Source organism: Bufo gargarizans, chromosome 8 (genome assembly GCF_014858855.1).
Source record: "Bufo gargarizans isolate SCDJY-AF-19 chromosome 8, ASM1485885v1, whole genome shotgun sequence".
NCBI classification, from domain to species: domain Eukaryota; kingdom Metazoa; phylum Chordata; class Amphibia; order Anura; family Bufonidae; genus Bufo; species Bufo gargarizans.
The window spans coordinates 145,278,813-145,303,281 of record NC_058087.1 but is presented as its reverse complement, the minus strand read 5'-3'; the positions used below and the strand labels follow the sequence as shown (position 1 = coordinate 145,303,281).

The 24,469-nt window shown below is 43.9% G+C and overlaps 1 protein-coding gene across 2 annotated transcripts in view; it reads right to left on the bottom strand.

The window, feature by feature from the left end:
* TNFRSF17 (TNF receptor superfamily member 17) overlaps window positions 1-20,678 on the bottom strand; it is a 43,773-nt gene extending 23,095 nt beyond the window's left edge. Inside the window, exons 1-2 of one of the 2 annotated variants that reach the window (XM_044304828.1) lie at window positions 20,549-20,678; window positions 5,928-6,005 (exon numbers count right to left, since the gene is read on the bottom strand). In XM_044304828.1, coding sequence (XP_044160763.1) covers window positions 5,928-6,005; window positions 20,549-20,666 — 196 coding nt within the window. In that variant the 5' untranslated portion in view covers window positions 20,667-20,678. The remainder of the gene's footprint in view (window positions 1-5,927; window positions 6,006-20,548) is intronic. The other variant, XM_044304829.1, reaches the window with a different exon arrangement.
* Window positions 20,679-24,469: the final 3,791 nt, after the last annotated feature.

Sequence of the window (24,469 nt, the reverse complement as noted above, 5' to 3'; positions counted from 1 at the left end):
CAACAGGAGCAAACGGACAACAGGTACCAGAAGTTACCGACGGTACATAGGCAAACATAACAAACAGGCAAATACAAGCAGGCAACTAAAAACACAAGGCTTGAGTTCACGCAAGGGAACAGGAGTGGCAATGAGCAGAGAAGGACTAGCTCCACCAGTGGTATACTGCGTGGCCTTGCTCATAGCACTCTGCAGCAAGGCACGCTGCAGCAAGGGCTTGCTGAACAGAGACATATGAATACACACAAGGTGACTCAAACATAACTGGCAGAACAGATAACAAACACAGGAAAGAGGACGGCAATGAACAAGTAGGAAACCCACAGAGCACAGACAGACACGAATCCCATGGGTCAGCAGCATGGGAGAGTGAGTACAAACTAGGAGCAGGACAAGACAACACACACCAGGAGAGCTGACCCAGAACTGAGGAAACCTCAGCCTTTGGCCTCATGCACATGACCGTTGTGTGTTCCGTTCCGCAAAATGGGGTTCCGTTGTTCCGTGATCCGTTTCCGTTTTTGTTTCCATGTGTCTTCCTTTATTTTTGGAGGATCACCAGACATGAAGGAAAGTAAAAAAAAGTCTTTTTCAAGTTTGCCATGCAAATGATAGGAAAAAAAACGGATGCGGATGACAATCTTGTGTGCCTACGTGTTTTTTCACAGACCCATTGACTTGAATGGGTCCGCGAAAAAATAGGACAGGTTATATTTTTTTGATGGACTGGAACCACGGATCACGGAAGTGGATGACAAACGGTGCATTAGCCAAGTTTTCAACGGACCCATTGAAAGTCAATGGGTCCGCAGAAAATCACGAAAAACGAAACAACGGACACGGAATGAAACAATGGTCGTGTGCATGAGGCCTTATATACAGGTTCCATGGGTGCAGCAGAGAGGCCACACCCATGGAGCAGACAGAGAGGAATTAACTCCAGATAGGAACACAGGGGATTTAACCCATAAAGAATCACAAAGCACACACAGAACGAAACTGCAGCGAGGAGCGCCGAAAGAGCAAGGACGGAAGGTCACAGCCAAAGATAGTGGCTGTGACAGGCATACAACCTAGTCAGGGTCAGGGAAGGGGACGAATGGAAGACGGCCTTCAATACCCCTGAGGGTCATTTCAAGAATTTGGTTATGCCCTTTGGTTTGATAAATGCTCCGGCCGTCTTCCAACATTTTGTGAACAGCATTTTTTATCATTTAATGGGGAAATTTATACTGGTGTATCTAGATGACATTTTGATTTTTTCTCCTGATTTCAAGACTCATCAGGACCACCTATGTCAGGTCTTGCTGATTCTGCGGGAGAATAAATTGTACGCTAAACTGGAAAAATGTTTGTTTGCAGTTCCGGAGATTCAATTTCTTGGTTTTCTTCTCTCCGCTTCTGGTTTTCGGATGGACCCTGAGAAGGTCCGCGCTGTGCTTGATTGGGAGCTTCCTGAGAATCAGAAGGCGCTGATGCGGTTTTTGGGTTTTGCCAATTATTACAGAAAGTTAATTTTGAATTATTCCTCTGTTGTTAAGCCACTCACTGATATGACTAAAAAGGGGGTGGATTTTTCCTTGTGGTCGGTAGATGCGATTAAAGCCTTTCTTGTAGTATTAAAGAGAGTTTTGCTTCCGCTCCCATTTTGGTACAACCTGATGTCTCTCTACCCTTTATTGTTGAGGTGGATGCTTCTGAGGTGGGTGTGGGTGCAGTCTTATCTCAGGGTCCCTCTCCTGCCAAATGGCGACCGTGTGCCTTTTTCTCAAGGAAACTCTTCTCTGCAGAGAGAAATTACGATGTGGGAGATACAGAGTTGTTGGCCTTCAAATTAGCTTTTGAGGAATGGCGCCAATGGTTAGAGGGAGCCAGACACCCTATTACCGTGTTTACCGACCATAAGAATCTGGCCTACTTGGAATCGGCAAAGCGTCTGAACCCGAGACCCGAGATGGTCTTTGTTCTTTTCTAGGTTTCATTTTGTTGCTACGTTCCACCCTGTGAAGGCGGATGCCCTGTCACGTTGTTTTCCGGGAGGGGGGAACTTTGAAGATCCGGGTCCCATTTTGGCTGAAGGGGTGGTCGTCTCTGCTCTTTATCCTGATTTGGAGGCAGAGGTTCAGGCAGCCCAGGCAGAGGCTCCTGATCTTTGTCCTCCTGGGAGGTTGTTTGTGCCTCTCGCTTTACGACACAAGGTTGTTAAGGAGCACCACGATACTGTCCTTGCTGGGCACCCGGGGAGTAGAGCCACAGTGGATCTCATTGCTCGGAAATTCTGGTGGCCGGCTCTTCGTAAGACGGTTGAGGGTTTTGTGGCAGCCTGCGAGACCTGCGCTCATGCCAAGGTCCCTCATTCACGGCCATCGGGTTCTCTCCTCCCGTTACCCATTCCTTCCCGTCCTTGGACGCATCTGTCCATGGACTTCATTACGGACCTGCCTCGTTCCTCGGGGAAGACTGTGATTCTGGTGGTAGTAGCAAAATGGCGCATTTCATTCCCTTTCCTGGGTTACCCAATGCTAAGACGCTGGCGCAAGCGTTTGTTGATCACATTGTTAAATTGCATGGCATTCCTTCAGACATCGTTTCTGATAGGGGCACGCAATTTGTTTCCAGATTCTGGAAGGCCTTCTGCTCTCGCTTGGGGGTTAAGTTGTCGTTCTCTTCTGCTTTTCACCCGCAGTCGAATGGTCAGACCGAACGTGTCAATCAGAATCTGGAGACATATCTGCGCTGTTTTGTGGTGGAGAATCAGGAGGATTGGTATTCTTTTTTTTGTCCCTTGCTGAGTTTGCTTTAAATAACCGTCGCCAGGAGTCCTCTGATAAGTCACCATTTTTTGGTGCATATGGGTTTCATCCGCAGCTTGGGACATTCTCTGGAGAGGGGTCTTCTGGTTTACCTGATGAGGAGAGATTTTCCTGGTCTTTGTCATTTATTTGGCAAAAGATTCAGGGTAATCTGAAGAGGATGAGTGAGAGATATAAGCGTGTGGCGGATAAGAGACATGTGCCTGGTCCGGACCTGAATGTGGGTGATCTGGTGTGGTTGTCTACAAAGAATATCAAACTGAAGGCTCCCTCCTGGAAGTTGGGTCCTAAGTTTATTGGGCCTTACAAGATCTTGTCCGTCATCAATCCCGTTGCCTTCCGTCTTAATCTTCCTCAGACTTGGAAGATCCATAATGTTTTTCACAGGTCCCTATTAAAACCTTATGTCCAACCCACTGTACCCTCCGCTTTGCCTCCTCCTCTGATTTTTGTTGATGGTAATCTTGAATTTCAGGTCTCTAGGATTGTGGATTCTCGCATTATCTGCGGTTCTCTTCAGTACCTCGTTCATTGGGAGGGTTATGGTCTTGAGGAGAGGATGTGAGTCCCAGTGGCGGACATTAAGGCTACTCGTCTCATCAGGGCTTTCCATAGGTCTCATGCTGAGAAGGTGGGCTCTGAGTGTCCGGAGTCCACCCGTAGAGTCACCGCCAGTTCTGTGAGAAGGTCTGGCAGACTTTCTTCTCTACCTCTTGTATGACGTTCTTTGTTTTTGTTTCACTTTGTCATCTCCTTACCTTCTGCCAGGTGTCACTTATTTAGACTAATCGTGTTCCTTTATATTCCCTCCCATACTGCCTCACTTTGCTGTTTATACTACTTCCTGGATGAAGTGTTCACTGCTGGAGGCTGCTGCTGCTGTTTGCTCAGATAAGTCTTTTCCTTTATTGTGTTTCCTTGCTGGCTTGATTCCAGGTGACCCTGACTCCATCCGTATTAAGTGCAGGGAGTCGGTGGTCGTGTCCCCTCACTATTTTAGGGTTTTCAGATGTCACACAGTCTTAGGTACGTGGGCATGCAATCGTTTACCATTGAGACCCTTGCATGTGCATAGCAGTCAGGGAGAGCTCTTAGGGTTTTAAAGGGCTCACCTATATGCTCCTTAGTTTGGGATCAAGCCAGTCGGTCGTTTATTTATAAGTTCCAGCTATCTGCAACTTCATCCGTAACACCATCACAGACAAAAAATAAAGAAGGGATGCTAAATTGTCATTGCATTACGGCCAACAAAATGAGGACTAAGGCAGCGATATGGATGGGAAATTATATCATGACTTTAGTCTGTGTTTTTTAAATTCTAGATTATGCAACCTATAGAATGTTTACTATCATCCCATATGCCTGTTCCTAACTAGGACTATATATATATATATATATATATATATATAAATATATATACAGTACAGACCAAAAGTTTGGACACACCTTCTCATTCAAAGAGTTTTCTTTATTTTCATGACTATGAAAATTGTAGATTCACACTGAAGGCATCAAAACTATGAATTAACACACGTGGAATTATATACACAAAAAGTGTGAAACAACTGAAAATATGTCATATTCTAGGTTTTTCAAAGTAGCCACCTTTTGCTTTGATTACTGCTTTGCACACTCTTGGCATTCTCTTGATGAGCTTCAAGAGGTAGTCACCTGAAATGGTCTCCCAACAGTCTTAAAGGAGTTCCCAGAGATGCTTAGCACTTGTTGACCCTTTTTGCCTTCACTCTGCGGTCCAGCTCACACCAAACCATCTCAATTGGGTACAGGTTCGGTGACTGTGGAGGCCAGGTCATCTGGCGCAGCACCCCATCACTCTCCTTCATGGTCAAATAGCCCTTATACAGCCTGGAGGTGTGTTTGGGGTCATTGTCCTGTTGAAAAATAAATGATGGTCCAACTAAATGCAAACCGGATGGAATAGCATGCCGCTGCAAGATGCTGTGGTAGCCATGCTGGTTCAGTATGCCTTCAATTTTGAATAACTCCCAAACAGTGTCACCAGCAAAGCACCCCCACACCATCACACCTCCTCCTCCATGCTTCACAGTGGGAACTAGGCATGTAGAGTCCATCCGTTCACCTTTTCTGCGTCGCACAAAGACACGGTGGTTAGAACCAAAGATCTCAAATTCGGACTCATCAGACCAAAGCACAGATTTCCACTGGTCTAATGTCCATTCCTTGTGTTCTTTAGCCCAAACAAGTCTCTTCTGCTTGTTGCCTGTCCTTAGCAGTGGTTTCCTAGCAGATATTCTACCATGAAGGCCTGATTCACACAGTCTCCTCTTAACAGTTGTTCTAGAGATGTGTCTGCTGCTAGAACTCTGTGTGGCATTGACGTGGTCTCTAATCTGAGCTGCTGTTAACCTGCGATTTCTGAGGCTGGTGACTCGGATGAACTTATCCTCTGCAGCAGAGGTGACTCTTGGTCTTTCTTTTCCTGGGGCGGTCCACATGTGAGCCAGTTTCTTTGTAGCGCTTGATGGTTTTTGTGACTGCACTTGGGGACACTTTCAACGTTTTCCCAATCTTTCGGACTGACTGACCTTCATTTCTTAAAGTAATGAAGGCCACTCGTTTTTCTTTACTTAGCTGCTTTTTTCTTTCCATAATACAAATTCTAACAGTCTATTCAGTAGGACTATCAGTTGTGTATCCACCTGACTTCTCCACAACGCAACTGATGGTCCCAACCCCATTTATAAGGCAAGAAATCCCACTTATTAAACCTGACAGGGCACACCTGTGAAGTGAAAACCATTTCAGGTGACTACTGCTTTGCACACTCTTGGCATTCTCTTGATGAGCTTCAAGAGGTAATCAAAGCAAAAGGTGGCTACTTTGAAGAACCTAGAATATGACATATTTTCAGTTGTTTCACACTTTTTTGTTATGTATATAATTCCACATGTCTTAATTCATAGTTTTGATGCCTTCAGTGTGAATCTACAATTTTCATAGTCATGAAAATAAAGAAAACTCTTTGAATGAGAAGGTGTCTCCAAATTTTTGGTCTGTACTGTACATCAGACTGAAATCTCCAGCCCAAGACATTTTGGAAATATCCCAAAATGTTTTCATCTTCCTGATTACCTTTTGTTTTATATGTGATTGTGGGCCTGACACTCGTTGGCGGGACCTCTTTGTGCGTCACTGGGGAATTTGAAGTCCCTATGCAAAATAATAAAACAAAAATAACACAGTAAAATTAGATAAATCTAATATACAGTGGGAGAAATGAGAAATATATAGAATTGCATATGAACGACATATAACAAAAGTGTTATTTTGTAGCGCTTGGTTGTTTCCATAACCTTCATAGACTTCCATGCGCTTAGCCATGTCTTTCCAATAGTCAATGAAGCTTGTCAGAAATGAGTAAACAGAGGTCACCAGACCTACATTCTTACGTTAAGGTGTGGGACGTGTTCCTATCAGGCATATTGGGCTAATGTAAATACTTTATCTGGAAATACGCCTTTAATAATATGTGGAGCTACACGTGGTCATGGACATTAGCTACTGCTGGTGTGGTGCCGGGTCATTAATCTGAGCAACATACAAGACAGATATTGGCTAAAACTTTTTCAGTTTAGTTAATGGCTCCTTATATATTATCATGAGTCCATCAAATAAGTGCCAATTGCTAGAATGAGAGAGGGAAAGCACACATGAGAAGGACAACAGGGTTAGAAGGAGAAAGGCCAGATTGTACGCCGCTCACCGGAGCGTGTAATGCTGAGGGTGCAACAGACTTGTAGGAAGGTGCTGCTCGCAATCCCTACCAGCCTCAATGCTCAATAGTTGCAGAGGTTCAGAAGAGAAAAATGGGGGCACTACCTCTAAGATACAGTCAGGATTCAGTGCAGATGCAGAGCACACCTTTATTGGTTAATTTGCAACGCATTTCAAGTCTGCAACAGACCCTTCATCAGGACATAACATGATTTTAATGCCTGACGATAGGTCCTTTCCGGACCTGAAACGTGTTGCAGAATAACCAATAAAAGTGTGCTCTGCACTGTATCTTCACTGTACAAAATATATAGTCACCCAACAAATCTAAAAAACTGAACTGACTGTAAACCATAAATCATGTAAATGGTCAATGTGGATTTTGTATACTCTACTAATATCTTCCATCTCCCTCCTACTTCTTGTTAGCCTACCAATTGTAAGTAAGCAAGAAGAGGGGGACAGATGTATTACTATATGACTGCAGTATGGTGGCTCAGTGGTTAACACTGGCGCCTTGCAGCACTGGGGTGCTAAGTTTGAATCTGATCAGGGACAACATCTGCATGAAGTTTGTATGTCCTCCACGGGTTTCCTCCAGATACTCCAGTTTCCTCCCCCACTACCCAAAAAATTGGCTTCCTACGAAATTGACCCTAGTGTGTTGGGGTTGAGCGCCTATATGGCTGCCACTGACTTCCCTGCAAATGTTGGTCGTTGTTGCTGTATAGCACCACTCAGTGTTTGTTTGTAGTCTCTAACCATGAAGACTTACAGATCCCAACAGGAGATGTAGGCACAAATATATGATACAAATTAATTAATTATGCATTTGCATGAGCAGCAATTCATTACAGTGTTATATGAAGATATATGAATTTATTCATCGAAAATAAAACTTTGAATCTGGCTGCTATGGACAATATTGACACTTAGAACAGTGCATAATGGCTGCTTTCGGATGGCACCAGTGTTCATAGTACAATGGCAGTACCGCTTAACTCTACATTCATAGCCGGCCATCAATGTAAAGTTTATCGTTTATTATCACTAATTGTTAACAATAATCATGTAACAATAATCATGATTATGTCAATGGCACTAAATATTATGATACTAATGACTGGTTCCAGTATATAGAAATCATCTCTACTGGTCAGAACAGCAGTATATATTGTGCTGGCGGCAAAACTGTCTTGTTGCTCGCAGCATATGACCATTGACCATATGACCACATGAAGCAGATTATAATTAGTTAATAGGATGAGGCTGCAGCTCGTACAGCTGTATGGTACATGCTCAGGAAAAAATAACACTTGTATTGTCACTGGTTGCTATGGGTAACAAAGCAATTTTTGGTGATAGCTAGCTTTGATAAATGGGGGAGATTCATGGCAGTCTAAAAAAAAAAAACTGTGCTTGCCGTCCATAGCAACCAATCACAGTGCAGATTTCATTTCGTATTCTGCACTTGAAAAATGAAAGCTGTGATTGGTTGCTATGGGCAACAAAGACTCTTTTTCTTTTTTAGTTTTGTAAATCTGACCAATAATTTTAACTAATTGTATACCATAATATTACATTTACAATGTCCTCTGCTCTTCTGATGAGGAAAAACAGCAATACAGCCACTGAAGTTAAGTTTTTTCATGTGCATAAATCTTTCAGCCTAAATCACATGATAACTGTATTCTCTGGAGTTTTTTTTTTTTTACATTTTACTATTACAAAAAAAAAAAAAGGAATAGAAAATGTTTTTGTATCGCAGCATCCCTAGACCCATAACTTTTATATTTTCCTTTCTACAGAGCTGAGTGAGGGCTTGATTTTTGCAGGACGACTTGTACTTTTCATTGGTATCAAAGAGATCCTTTGCCTGGTTATGCCTCAAGAATGCCGAGAACCTCTGGCGCTGTGATTTACACAGTATTTTGCCTCACCTGCCCTCATTGGGGGTCTACCCCTGACCTTTAGGAGGGGCCAGGAGAGTAGAAAACACAGTTTTGGAACAGAGAGCTCAGCTCCATTGAAAACATCTTGCCATGCAATGTTTTAGGGCTCGTTCACACGATTGTGTGATGCCCGTTACCGTTTCGTTGCCATTTCGTATCACAGATGCGGAACCCATTCATTTCAGTGGGTCCACAGATGCGGAACGGAAGAACGGAACGGAACACTACGGAAACACTACGGAGTGCTTTCTGGCGTTCCGTTCCGTGCTTAAGCCCCGCAAAAAGATAGAACATGCTCTATCTTTTTGCGGAACGGAAGGATCGCGGACCCATTCAAGTGAATGGGTCCTTGATCCCCATGCGCCTGCCCCACGGATGGTGCCCGTGCATTGCGGACCGCAGCACGGGCTTCACATGTTCGTGTGAACGAGCCCTTACTCTGTCAGTGCAGGCGCAGCCTGCTAAGTAAGAACTGAGGGCAGGCTTGGGAGCCTTCATTAGGCCCTGGGCTGTCATGCCAAGACATTGGTGCCCCCCAATCTCATTTATGCGATGCCAGTGGGAGACCGTCCCTCTGTAACCGCTTAGATGCCGTGGTTGCTATTAACCACTGCTTCTAAGGCTAGGGCTACAGGATGACATGTATCGCGCAACTTATAGGGTACAACTATACTGCAACATGGGATGTGTGACATTCATCCATCTTGGATGTGTTTTTTGCGACTGTCGTGTCATTGTCGCAGCATGTCGCAGTGTGACACCATAGACTAGCATTATAAAATATGTAGCACAACGAATATCATCGTGTAGTCCTAGCCGTAAAGGTTAAACTGCCCAGATCAGCGCATCTGCAGATCCAGACGATTAAAGCAGGAGCCCAGCTGTCATTTGAGAGTTGAGCAACACGATAGATTTGTGCAGCACTTTTTCTAGGCCGCTGTAAAAAGGCCATTATTGTCTGCCATAAAAACACGTATCAGTGCGCATTAAGGGAATAAAGGAGAACCCCTTTAAATGCCATTTTTTATTTCCATGCAGTTGCATAAATAAATATGCTTCATTAAAGGGGTTGTTTCTTTCATAGTCAGTACCACACCTGGTCATGGGTTGTGTTTGCTATTACTGCTCAGCTCCATTGAAATGAGTGGGGATGAGTTGCAATACCACACAAAACTAGTGTTGAGCAAAGTAAGGCTACTTTCACACTAGCGTTCGATCGGATGCGTTCTGAACGGATCCGATCATATTAATGCAGACGGAGGCTCCGTTCAGTACGGATCCGTCTGCATTAATAACTTAGAAAAATTTCTAAGTGCGAAAGTAGCCTGAGCGGATCCGTTCAGAATTTCAATGTAAAGTCAATGGGGGACGGATCCGCTTGAAGATTGAGCCATATGGTGTCATCTTCAAGCGGATCCGTTCCCATTGACTTACATTGTAAGTCTGGACGGATCCGCACGCCTCCGCATGGCCAGGCGGACACCCGAACGCTGCAAGCAGCGTTCAGCTGTCCGCCTGTCCGTGCGGAGGCGAGCGGAGCGGAGGCTGAACGCCGCCAGACTGATGCAGTCTGAGCGGATCCGCATCCATTCAGACTGCATCAGGGCTGGACGGAAGCGTTCTGCTCCGCTCGTGAGCTCCTTCAAACGGAGCTCACGAGCGGACAGCAGAACGCTAGTGTGAAAGTAGCCTAAAGCATTCGAAACAGAACTTTTAGTTTAGGAAAACTTCGATTTGCAACAAATCAGGTTTTCCTAAAATGGCGGCTGCACGTGTTACAAAGTGAAAGTAAGAAGCCTAGGAACATGCGATCACCCATAATGCTGTGCATCCAGCCAATCCGCAGATAGCCATCCCCTGTGATGTCACAGCCCTATAAATCCATGCTCTCAGGTGTTCGCCGCCATTTCACTGTGAGCTGTACATAGGGAGAGACGTGGCAAGCGCTCATGCACTAGTGACAGTGTTACTGAAAACTGTTTTAAAAAGGAGAGGGAGAGTTCAGGGAGATCATAGGAAGAGTTTTTTGAGACTGTAGGGAGAGCGTAGGGAGACAGCTGGGAGACTGCAGGTTGAGTGCATTCGCCGTGTGCATCAGGTTCTGTGCACCCACATTCTGAGTTAAAGGGATTCTGTCACCAGTTTTTGACCCCCACATTCAAAAATATGGTTATGTGCATGGAGCCCTTGTGATTCCTAATGTGGTCTTATAAGCTAAATCTGTAGGCTCATTTAGTGTAAAAAACGTTTTATCTAACCTGTCATTCATCAGATTAAGGTGCCCAGGAGGACGCTCATGTCTCCAAGATGCCGCCCGCCGCCGCCGCCGTTCGTGCCCAGCTCCTCCTTTGCTGTCATCAGCGATGTGCCCAGCTCCTCCTTTGCAGTCATCAGCGCCGCCTTAGAATCCTTTTCAACTGCCTCCGGCTCTCCCTCACTCCCCCCTCCTTCTTCTCTAAGATCCCGCGCGTGCGCACAGGCCTGTGCCTGATGCGCCCGTGCGGACTTCTCCGTTCAGCTTCATTGAGCGAAGTGCGCATGCGCCGGCACTTCCTCAACCTCCCGATGACCTGAACGCTGGCGCACGCACGGGATCTTAGAGAAGAAGGAGGGGGGAGTGAGGGAGAGCCGGAGGCGTTGCAAAGGATTCTCAGGCGGCGCTGATGACAGCAAAGGATGAGCTGGGCACATCGCTGATGAAAGCAAAGGAGGAGCTGGGCACGAACGGCGGCGGCGGGCGGCATCTTGGAGACATGAGCGTCCTCCTGGGCACCTTAATCTGATGAATGACAGGTTAGATTAAACGTTTTTTACACTAAATGAGCACACAGATTCAGCTTATAAGACCACATTAGGAATCACAAGGGCACCATGAACATAACCATATTTTTGAATGTGGGGGTCAAAAACTGGTGACAGAATCTCTTTAATCCCTTATTTTAGTGATACAGTTGTACTGTATTCGGGATCAGAATTGCGGACCCGGAAGTGCGGATCCGCAATTCCGGATCCGGGCAGCACATCGTGATGCCTCATAGAGATAAATGGGTCCGCAATTCCGTTCCGCAAAATGCGGAACGAAATTGCGGACGTGTGAATGGACCCTAAGCTGGTATGTGTCACGGCAGACAAGCACTCAGACACACAGAAAAACCAACAACCAGGCTCTGGGTGAGAAGCAGGGGAAGGGTCACCTCCTAGCTAATCCCTGACCTCTCTCCCTGCCCTGCTCAGCCCACATGCAGACCTTGGTGGTAGGAATGCTGTGTCCTCGTGCCTGGGCTAATTCACCCTAAATTCCCTGAGATGGTGAAAAGGGGAAATAGGAGCAGCCTGCTCGCACAGAACCTGGATGGAAGAGATGACACAAACATAACTAAAACAGCAAACAACAAAAACAGAAACCACACTTATTTTATCAGAACTGGGACAGACAACCTGATAAGACTGATTTCTATAACCCGCTCAGAGCACTGGAATTGAGAGCCATTTACACTAATGACCCCACCCAGTGCACCTGATGGGAGGCGGATCCAGCACGACTCCAAAACAAACACTAAACACGTGCTGCTATTCTGGCCGACCTCCGCACAAGGTCAGAGGCGGGCATGACAGTACGTTACATAGCGGCATTATTAGGCCACAGTTATACACTTTGCCTGTACATGTGTGCAGTGTAGTGAAATTTATCATAGCGAATGCCTTCTATTAGCTGTTGTGTTACATAGTGTCAGTATGATGCCACGGTTAAATACAACACCCTGTACATGTGTGCAGTGGAACTAAATTACAGCAAATTGTGGTCCCCAATGCAGGGCACTGTCCATGTGAACTGCGCTGACAGGTGCAGACCCATTCAACTTGAATGGGTCCGCGATCCGTCTGCACCACAAAAAAATAGAGCACGTTTCCTGGCCTTTGGCTCCATGCCTCCACTCTGTTTCTTCCAGATTGCGGACCCATTCAAGTGAATGGGTCTGTATCCGTGATACGGTGTGGACACAGCTGGTGATCGTATATTGCAGACACTCTGTTTGCAGGCTGCAATTCAGGCATGGCCTGCACATGTTTGTGTGCATGAGCCCTTAGGTCACAGTTAAATATTTTGCCCTGTACATGTGTGCAGTGGAGCTAAATTGATTATAGTGAATGCCTTCTGTTAGCTGTTGCGTTACATAGCATCAGAATTAGGCCACGGTTAAATATTTCACCCTGTACATGTGTGAAGTGGAGTGAAATGTATGTCAGCGATACAGTTGTTATACACTACGGCCAACAGACAGTTGCCTGGACCCACCACAGGAACAGGTTGTGGCAAAAATGATGCTGTAGATGGCACAAATAGCAGCAGAAGAAGGGGTGGTGGTAGCAGCAGCCGCAGCAACAGGCCAGAGGTGCCTCGATTAGGACTTATTGTGTATCTGCTGCCCGTTGTGCCTAAACTCCATAGATGAAGGACCTGCAATGACATCATAGTCATGTGATCTTTTTAACAGTGGAAGTGGAGTGAATTTATTTATATGGGACTGTATGTTATAGAAGACTGTACGGAAGAGAGGTTAGTTACATGGGACTGCATGATATAGAAGACTGGAGGGAGAGGACAGGCATTATAATTTATGGGGCACTACAGACAGGATTATTACTCCAGGGGGCACTGCAGGGGGCATTATAAATACTGTGGGCAGTAGTGGGGGGCATTACTGCTACTGAGGGCTCTATGGGAGTGTCTTATAGATTGGCCTTATTTCTATTAAGGGTTCCCTATAATGGGGCCTTATTAGTACTAAGGGCATTGTAGGGAGCCTTATTACCACTGGGGGTACTATGGGGGGGGGGGGCTTCCGTCTAGCAGTGAGCCTGGTGATGTCACCGGCACTAATGGACAGGCTTTAGCGCTGCCCTAGCCGGTAAAGACGCCCATGAGTGCTGCTGATGTCACCAGGAACACTGCTAAGCAGAGGTCTCTGCCTAGCAGTGTAGAAATATAAACAAAAGAGCCCTTAAGATCTGGGCATCTGCTGTGAAGGAGGCACAGTGAGGGCATTACTACTATGTGCTGGTACAAAGGGAGAATAATTACTATGTGGAAGCATTAAAGGGGTTGTCCGGGTTCAGAGCTGAACCCGGACATACCCTTATTTTCACCCCGGCAGCCCTCCTGAGCCTGGCATCGGAGCATCTCATGCTCCGATGCGCTCCAGTGCCCTGCGCTAGATCGCGCAGGGCAAGGGCTCTTGTGTTTTCAATAACACACTGCCGGGCGGTAACTTCCGCCCAGCAGTGTGTTCGGTGACGTCACCGGCTCTGAGGGGCGGGCTTTAGCTCTGCCCTAGCCGTTTTACTGGCTAGGGCAGAGCCAAATCCCGCCCATCAGTGCCGGTGACGTCACCGGGCTGCCTGTCAGCCCCATAGAGAGCCCGGTATGTCACCGGAACTCAGAAAAATGCCTTTGCCCTGCGCGATTTAGCGCAGGGCAAAGGAGAGCATCGGAGCATGAACTGCTCCGATGCTCATGTCAGGGGGGCTGCCGGGGTGAAAATGGAGGGATGTCCAGGTTCAGCTCTGAACCTGGACAACCCCTTTAAGGGGACTGGTTGGGTATAGTTATGCTTTGGGTGGAGTTAGAGGCATGGCCTAGAATGAAAAAAAATCTATACATACTTTAAATGTATTGACCCATATTAACAAGATGTTTTTTATTTGCACGTATATGTTTATATCTGTATGTGTGGTTTGGGGGAGAAGGGGCCTAGGTACATTTTTGCACAGGGGCCCTCTGCTGTCTGTGCCCGCCCCTGCATCTAGTCATTGTATTTTGACCAACAATCCAGCTGTTCTGGAATGGTTGACTTGCTCTTCACAATCATCTCAAGATACAACAGATACATACAGCCAGCAATCACTGGGTACGTCTAGCACTACACTTAGTTTTAATGGCCCAGAGACTGCCTCTATGTACTCAACCTGTCCTGAACCTGCCTCTTCTTTTTGCTGCTTTGTCTTTTAGCCAAGTAGTGTTTGCTGCCAGCTCTGCTCTGCTTTTCAGCGGCGTTGACCTTTGTGGGGACAGTCAGCAGTTACAGGCCAGCACAGACTTGGAGGAGAGATCCATTGCAGAGTTCTTTAGGCATACAACTACCGATGATGGGAGTATATATGGGAGCGCATGTTGCGAGAGGTCAGGGACGTGCACAAGAGACAGGTGAGAGTGACAGAAGTGGCTCGCAAACATATGTAGCTGATGTTGTAGCCAATCGCACATGTGAGCCGGGTGAAGAGGGGGCATCGTCATCATCAGGGGTGAGGGTGACAGCATGGCCCTAAAACAGCAGGGTGGGAGAATGCCAGAAAGTCAGCATGGTGGAAGTGTGCCCGTGAGACAGCAGGCTGAAAGCAGTGGAAGATCTGGAGCCAAACACGGTAGGGGTACACCGTCTGCTACTCGGGAGTCTATCTTTGAGGATCACACTAGCAGTGCACGGGTTCATAAAAGCAGCTGCAGGTAGGCATCACACAGTGGTGGAGGGAGGAAATTGCTATACTTGGCAGGGTGGAAATATTTTACACAGTCACTGGGGAACGTTAGCGTGGTGGTATGAGGGATTTGTGGGCAGAAAGTGACATGCGTCCAGGGTGCTAATGTTGGCACGACAGCCCCGTGCCACTCATTTAGTGTTACAGCAACTGCTGCATCTCCCACCGGCCCTCAAGGCTCGTCAACCTGAGAAGAAGGAAGCTGTCATTCTTTCCCATCTACTTCAATGTCGTCGATTGCTCCTGATGCTCCTCCTCGTCATTTTTTTCAACAGCAATTGATCACCAAGGTGATTGCAAAAAGACAACAATATGCCTGCACTCATCCAATGGCGCGGAAGCTGAACGTGCACCTGGCCAAGTTGCTGGTACTACAGACCCTCCCTTTCCATATAGTTGACTATGGAAGTAGTACCATTTTGTACTATGGAAGTAGTACAGTTTTTGTGGTACGAACGACTTTTTGATAACTGTTATTTAATTTTTTGGGGGGAAAAAGTGACAAAAAAAAAGTTTTGTTTTTTTTCCATTATGGTGATCAGCACACATTGAATTGTTATTAATATTTTAATAGTTCAGACATTTTCGGACGCAGAGATATCTAATATGTTTTTTGATATAGATATATATATGTATATGTAAAATTGGGAAGGGGGGTGATTTAAAGTTTTAATATTTTCTTTTTTTTTACAGTACTTTTATAGTGACAACTTCTAACCTTCTTAGGAGGCTAGAACCTGAGATCATTTGATCCTTGCCCTATTCACATTCACTCTAATAGAGATCTATTAGGGTGAATAGCATTTTGACACGCTCCTAGCTGCACAGCACAGCAGGGAGGTTACCATGGCAGCCATGGGAATCTTCAAAAGTGTCCAGGCTGCCATGGTAACCGATTGGAGCCCTGCGATTTCACTGCGGGGCTCGGATTGGAAGGCAAAAGAAGACCCATACCTCTGCCTAACCTCACAGATGCCACGATCTTTGTTTTGGCAAACCCGTGCACAAGTGCTGCTGTCCACACCAACATAAAAGGACACAGCACACACCACAAACCACACAGGAACCCAGGACACCTATAGCTGCAATAAACATGTGACAACACCACCAGACATGTAACACCAAACTAGACATACAAACACCCAGAACATAACCCACTCCATACAAATAGGGACAGGAAGGGAAGGAGACACCGGGATGACATTGATGACCACAAGGATGGCCCTCACTGAACAGATGGAACACCCTGGACTGGAGCAGAGCTCCAGCACCAACAACAGCTGAAATACAACTGACTCCAGTCAGGAAACCACAGAAGATATAAGCCAAGTGACCACACCCAGTCAGGGAGTTAACCCTTACAGCACCAGACCGAGGGAGGCTAGAACTTAAAGGGGAAGTGCACACACAAGCATGCCAAACCACACGTTACCACAGGCAACAGCATGCGTGGCAACCATGTCCCAGCAATCACCAAGAAGGCCAAGACACTGCCACTCTCACGGCAACAGTTTCACAGCGCAAATCAAAGGCTGTGACAGCTGCACCAACTGTGAACAGTCTACATACAACCTCTACTGGGTTTGTACCCAATTAGGTGCAACCTTAATAGGTTAGCATACCTAAAAAATGTATTTTTTTTGTGGATTCTCCACTTATTGAACACACTTACCCTATGAGCGCCTTTCTCTACCCTCTGGCCATCATTTGGTGCAAGGCATTGGGCAGCCTCTGCAAGGCATCGGGCTGCTTTGTCACCCATTGGGTCCCCGCCACAGTATCGCAGGGACCCGATGGGCTCCCTCACCCGCCTCATGCACCTTCTATGCCGCAGTCAGCGCTGACTGCGGCATAGAAGGGGTTAATCCGCCGGCATCAGCTTTTACAGCTATGCCAACGGATACAGCAGGGGCCCGGCTATCAGTGACTGCAGGGCCCCTGAAGTGATCACCATGACGTAATAGTACGTCCAAATGCGGTAAAGTCACTTGCCGTCATGACGTACTATTACGTCATGTGTCGGGAAGGGGTTAACAGACATATGGCAAATACTGGAAGCAAACAAAAAAAGGTATGGCAGCACGACATTTCACATACAAACAATAAAACTGAAAAATAAGGATCATTCTATTTTAAAGTAGCATTATACCTACAATAAATAAAAAAAATAGAAGCTCTTTGCGCACATATTTGATCAAACGTGTGTCGAGCTTTATGGATGTGCATTTATAGTAGGTATAATACCACTTCACGTTAGAATGATCCTTATTTTTCAGTTTTATTGTGTGTGAAATGTTGTGCTGCCATACCTTTTTATGTTTGCTTCCTGCATGTTATCTTTATGGATATCCATCCGTGCTAGTCTAAATTTTCTTGTAATATGGCAAATACTGGCATAATCCCGGAGGTGTACATTTGTTTTCATTTTATTGCTGCACAGAATTATAACTGTCAGAGCAGAAGCGCAGAAATGAGACTCAATTTGCCTAGAGCCCTAAGGGCTCCCCTTAAGGAAATTCCTCTGACATCATTTTTGTGACATCATATGATTTACTGTAAAGGATGTAAAAGCTTAGTATATGTCACCCACTATACTTAGATAGCTATTGTAAGGGTAAAAGGCTATTCCTGGGCTGAAAACCAAATTATAATGAAGAGCTCCTTCAAACACAAACTTGCTTCAGCATTTTTGTTGTTCATAAAAAAAAGTTTTTGTTTTGGTTCATTTTTGTTTGTTATTTTGGAAGTCGTATGCTTCTTTTTGGGCAGTTTTTAGTGTTTTTTTTTTTTACTTTTTAAGATGTATGAATTTTTCTGGCTTTTTTTTCTTGCAGAGCAGGGGGTAGAAAACCCCCTGAAAAATGACATTGCTTCAACATGCTGTGCCTAAAAATAAAGAAAAACACCATAGACAAAAAAAATTCACCCAAATTTTTTTCAAAAAGGCATGTGTTTCTAAAATTTCATAGAATTTCAGCTGGTGCTGGCATTTCCACCACAAAAAAAAATGCATGTTAAAAGAAAAAGTATAAATCAGGAAAAACACTATAGGCTTTGTCTGGTATTGCAGTTCCATTCATTTATCTAACATAATTTAAGAGTTTTCCAGGATTTTCTGGATAAGTCATCAGAAACTGATAGGTTATCAGTTTCTGATCTGTGAGGGTCCGACACCTGGGACCCCCACTAATCAGCTGTTTGAGAACGCGCTGGAGCTCCAGCAAGCACCGCTGCCTTCTCATAGCTCACCAAGCACAGCGCCGTACATTGTATAGTGGCTGTGCTTGGTATCGCACTCACCCTTATTCACATGAATGGGGCTGAGCTGCTCCTAGGCCACATGACACATCAACATGTTGTCACTTGGCCTAGGAAAAACAGAGAGAAGGCCGCAGCGCTCACAGGAGTGCCGATGCCTTCTCAAACAGCTGATCGGCAGGGGTCCCGGGTGTCGATCCCCCACGATCAGATACTGATGACCTTTCCTGAGGATAGGTCATCACTAGAGTTGAGCGAATCTTGTTTGGTTGCTTTATCCGAACCCGATTTGTTTAAAAACTTCATTAATAATATGTTTTTCGTTTTACTGTAAAAAGCATGTCCTCCACGGAGGTCTTTCCGATGTTTCAGCAAATATCGCGAGACTTATTCCTCTTACCTCTATCACATGTCACTTAAATTATTGGTATATATTACTGTATCAAAATGCAAAGCCGAGTTTGGTTAATTTTGATACAGTAATTTATGCCAATAAATGAACTGACGTGATAGAGGCCAGACAAAGTAAGTCTTGCGATATTTGCAGAAACTTCGTAAAGACCTCCGGGGGGGACATACATTTTAGAATAGGACAGAGCCCATATTATTAACAATCTTTTTTTAAACGTATCGGTTCGGATACAACAATCCAAACCCGATGTGCTCAATCCTAGATATCAGTAAAAAAAATAATCTCAGAAAACCCCATTAAAGAGGACCTGTACCTTCTCCTGACATGGCTGTTGTAGTAGCTTACATGCATCCCCCCTGTAATAACAATTCTAGAGCATCTATTCTTATGACTCTGTGTTATGCCATTCCTTTTATTATTTTTACTAGAAATGTATAAATGATTTGCCAGCAGCTTGCAGTAAAGGTACAGCTGGCAAATTATTTGAGCATTTAAGTTTTTATGGCATTCACAATGCAGTAAAAATGCCACAATACGCCAAATTGTACAATTACAGCAGTATCAAATACGGTACATTTTTTTGTACGCTTTAATACTTTAAAAAAATTAAAAAAGAAAAAAGTTTTTCTTTGCATTAACCTACTTTGACACCCATAACTTTATTATATTTTTGATGTGATGTTTCTTCTTTCAATAGGAACTGATGCTTAGAAGACCTTGCAATTTTCCGTTTTTGCATTTTTGTTTTTCACTCTCCGCTTGGCCAGAGCCTTAACATTTTTATTTTTTCCATTTACATAGCCTTATAAGGGCTTATTTTTTTGCAGGACAAGTGGTACTTTTTCTAATGCTACAATTTAATATTGCATATCATGTGTTGGGGAGCTGGAAAAAATATCCAAGCGGAGTGGAATTGGAAAAAAACACAATTCTGCCACAGTTTATGATTTGCGTCATTACTATCTGTTGCAGAGCAGTGTACTGAGGCCAGGCAGCTCTGAATGGGGAAGCAACCTGTCCTGCTCACATTCTAGGACTGGTTGCTGGCTCCCACTAACCATGGAAGGCCTGGGAAGGCCATTATCTTGTTGTGTGTGGGCGGTGGGCGGTCACGATCTTGGTAGATGGAGTGGTCGCAAATGACCGTGACATGCGAGAGGTTAAATGTCTGTGATCTGAGTTGTCTATGATGCCTCCGTCACTGCTGAGCAAGACCTTCCAGACATGTATAGCGCATGTCGAAAGTGGATTAAACCAAGTATGCAATACTAAAATAAAACTATACTGCTTCTAGAAAAATGAAAACTCATATCCACCTAAAATAAGATCACCAGTAAATTACATTCATCTGCTACCTAGTTTTTTCTCATCCACAAAGGATACATTAGGTGGATGTTCTCAGAGGAGACGTCATCACAATTATGTAACAGCAATATCTAGACACAGGAGCATTTTTTGAATAATTAAATTTTTTATATTTTTTTTTATTTTGCCTAATCTAATAGAGTAAATTAATATTTAATTGTGGCACCGTCCCTTTTATTTCTTTCAAGCTTGGCCAACAACCATCTGAATGGGAAAAAAAAAGAACTGTACATATGAACAGGTGGCCTATTAGATCTTACAGGAAGCAACATTATTAAGAAGCTCAATGATGAAGCAAAACATAAAAAATACCCATGACAGTGAATCCAAAAATAAAACCTTACTGTATATATTAAAATAAAAATTCAGTTGATGAAACTGAATAATAAGTTCAAACAGTTTCATAAAGTATATCTGGAATCCTTAAGACAAATTTTTTTTAAAATACAACTTACTTGTACAGAGATTAAAGTTGAGACAACCAGGAGGAAGATTTCCACAGCGAAGGTTGCAGGCTTTACAGGACTGCAGTAACTCATCATAGTACTGACTTGTTGGACAATGTTTACCCATTTGTAATCTTGATCACAGCCATAAACCAAAGTGTGCAGCGGTTCCGTGAGGAGATTTTGAAATACTCGACATGCAAATGGCTTCGATAATTAGTCACTTTAGAGTTGTGTCACATGGGTCAGTGCAGGTGCCTGAGATTTACAGATACATTTGACTAACTTCTGCTGATGCATCCTAAACAACACACAAGGGACTGATGACCTCATCAGGCGTACCTTGCCAGTTTTCTTTTGGGGAAAAATGTAGTCAACCATAACAACAGTATTCAAGAGTCTCATTCTTGGGCCAGTTTCATATGGCTCATAATTTGATCGCATTTTAGCATCCATATAGTGACCACAAAATCCAGACATCCCCCCACATATCAACTGAAATGAACTTAGATTAAGACTTGATTTAAGTTTGGTTCAGTAGAATTGAAGGAGAGTTAATGTACAGTATGGTATAGGTTACATTACATGTAGGGTGGGCTAACCCACCAATTTTTTATTTATTTTTTGCGTAGTATCATGTAAATGCACGTATATAACTCATTTTCAACAAGCTAAAGTTGTGTGTTGTCAATCAAGCCCCTATGTGGTGATCACTGCGTACAAATGGGTCTTTTTCATCCATGATCACAATCCTGAGCTCACAGTCATCATATAATTAGGTCACATCATTAAGCCATAATGTGTAAACCCAACTGTCATGAACTTACCTAACCACGATCAGGCAGTGTCTGTCTCTCCAACCAGCAGCTATTGCTCCAGTCTTTGCTGCTGCTGGAAATTAGGTGCAGCACTTGCATCAGACGCATGGCCGTTCCATGGTCCTTTCAGAGGACATTCAGCTAGCCAGTTAGGGCTCTGGCTCGAGGTCAAATCACTTCACAGCTCAGACAATAACCCGTCAGAGGGTACAATTAACAAGTGTGGCAAATAGGATTCGAGAATCACAGAAAACCACCTTTATAAAACATACCCTTTAATATCATAGTTAAAACAATAACCCAAATACGAAAAAAACAAACAAAAAAAAAACCATACTACTACGGCCGATTTTTGAGGTAGGTGGGTAGTGTTACTCGATGAATGTATGGGGTGCTATCCCTATTTATCACCCTACATTTGATACCCTACCTAAGAAACGGAATAGCCGCCCCGTATCTCGAACCTCCTATAGATCCTAGGATGGCCCTGATATTGGGATAAAAATCCAACAATTGTGTTGGTGAAAAAGAGAGAGCGCACAACTTCACTGTAAGATGTCGGCAGCAGATGTGTGGATGTCAGAGATGTAAAAAAAACACCAGTTCTTTGAGGACGAATCTATTTGCGGACGTTACACCCATCAGCACCTGACATCACGGATACAGGCCATGTTTTATCATAATCTTGTTATTTCCATACTGGACACGCAAGTACTGGCATAGTGCCGGTCCATATAACGTATAGATATCTACCTATATAGGGGCATGCTATATCTTTTTTGGAATTTGCTAGTTTGCTACACATATCTATGTCCGTCACTGTATTTAAACAGGTGTTTTTTTGACATCTCTGACATCCACACGTCTGCTGCCGACATCTTACAGTGAAGTTGTGCTATCTCTGTTTTCTTTTCTCTTGGCTATCTGTAGTGGATCACTCTCCTTTGACTTACAGATCTTTAGGTCCCCTGATGAGCTCTTAAACTACTGGGGTGAAACGCATTGGACGGGACATGGATACCATCTGATATATCCCACAGACTGGCCTCCTTAGCCGATTCCTTACACTTTTCTCCATTTCTGTAGATCTTATCCTTTATTCCTTCTCTTGAATTTTGTATTATTAATTGAGGCATAATTTCTGTTTATTATCTTTGGTACCATCTGCTATTTTTTGGCTACTAGTTATTTTTCACCAACACAATTGTTGGATTTTTATCCCAATATAAGGGCCATCCTAGGGTCTATAGGAGGTTCGAGATACAGGATCGCCCCTATCGGGGCAGCTACCTGTTTTGTAGGTAGGGTATCAAATGTAGGGTGATACATATGGATAGCACCCCATACATTCATCGAGTACCACTACCCAGTAGTATGTGTTTTTTTTCTTCCTTTTTCATATTTGGGTCATTGTTTTGTATGATATTAAAGGTTATGTTTTATAAAGGTGGTTTTCTGTGATTTGTGCTTAGTGCTTATGTCTTATTTCTGCTTAGCCCTCTGAGTATCAACTTTGGCTTGGCTCCTGATTAACCTATTGTCTACTGATTTGGCTTCTGCCTACTCTCTTGGTTTTGACCTTTGCTAGCTGACTACCCTTCTTTTTCTCTTATGGTCATTGGGTAGATCAGCTACCTGTGAATTTGCACCTGTTTACTGTCACCATGCTCCACAAACATTTGTTTTTAGCAGCCAAGTCCATCACGCCGGGTTCTGGTGATTACCTAGGCTTTGCCTTAGATTCTACTAACTGAAGTGGTGTAGGAAGATTGGTATAATGTTTTTGAGTCTGTTAGTTGTGGTTCTGGATGGTGACCCCCGCAGTATAGCTTACAGATGGGCATCACAGTGGCTCAGTGGTTAACACTGGTGCCTTCCACTGCTGGGGTTCTAGGTTCAAATCCAACCAAGGTCAACATCTGCATGAAGTTTGTATGTTCTCCCCATGTTTGTGTGGGTTTCCTCCAAAGACATACTGATAGGGAACTTAGATTGTGAGCCTCATTGGGAACAGCTTGATGCTAATGTCTGTAAAGCGGTGCAGAATATGTCAGCGCTATATAAATGCATAAGATAAATAAATGGGAAAATGTATGCAAAAATACACAAGCCATGGTGAGGTATCGGCTTGTAGGCCATGTTGACATTCACCTCAGTGACATTTCATTTATAGGGATGACACATTCACTGTCTTTAGAGGATGTAGTTGTCACTACAGTATCTTGCCAATGTAACCTGGATCTGAAGTACCAACAATAAATTTAGACATAAGTGTGTACTAGACATAAACTAATAAAATAACACAGTAAGGGTCTCATAATTATTATTGTCTCTGGCTCATCTGATTCTCAGTCCACCTGTGTTAAATACTGCCATTGTCATACGAAATACCATGAAATTTTCTAACTTAAAAATAACTTAAGTTATTTCCATGCTTAAGATAAAACTCTCTAGAAGATGCAAGTGTAGCTGAAATATGTCATCTGATAATACAAGATGCATGTAAGGAAGCCAATATAATATCCACAATAGGTGATGGCCTCAGTAATTTCATCAGAATTTAATAAACACTCTTTCCCCTTCCTGCAAATAATGAATGACCTCAACACTTTTTGAAGCCACTGCTGCAGTGATGGCCATTAGCTCTGTGGGAAGGATAGGTCAGACTGAACAAAGGCTACATACTTTCTTACTCAAAAGAAAAAATTATGATTGTAATTTCCTTCCACAATAATATTCCCATACCTACGGTACCAGTCGAAGGTTTTATGTTTTTTTGTTTGTTTTGTTTTTCATTTTCTAAATTAAAGGCAAGGAAACAATGAAGTAACATATATGGAATTAAGCAGTGAACTTAAAAAGTTTAACAAACCAGATATGTTTTATATTTTAGAATCTTTAAGCTAGCCCCATTTATTTTTTAATGAAAGCTAATGAAAGCTTTGCACACTCTTCGCATTTTGTCAATCAGCTTCATGAGTTAGTGACCTGGAATGGTTTTCAATTAACAGGTGACTTGACCATAGTTAACATGCAGAATTTCTTGCCTTCATTATGTGTTTGAGACCATCCATTGTTTTGTGGAGAGGTAGGATTTGGGGGGTACAATCTC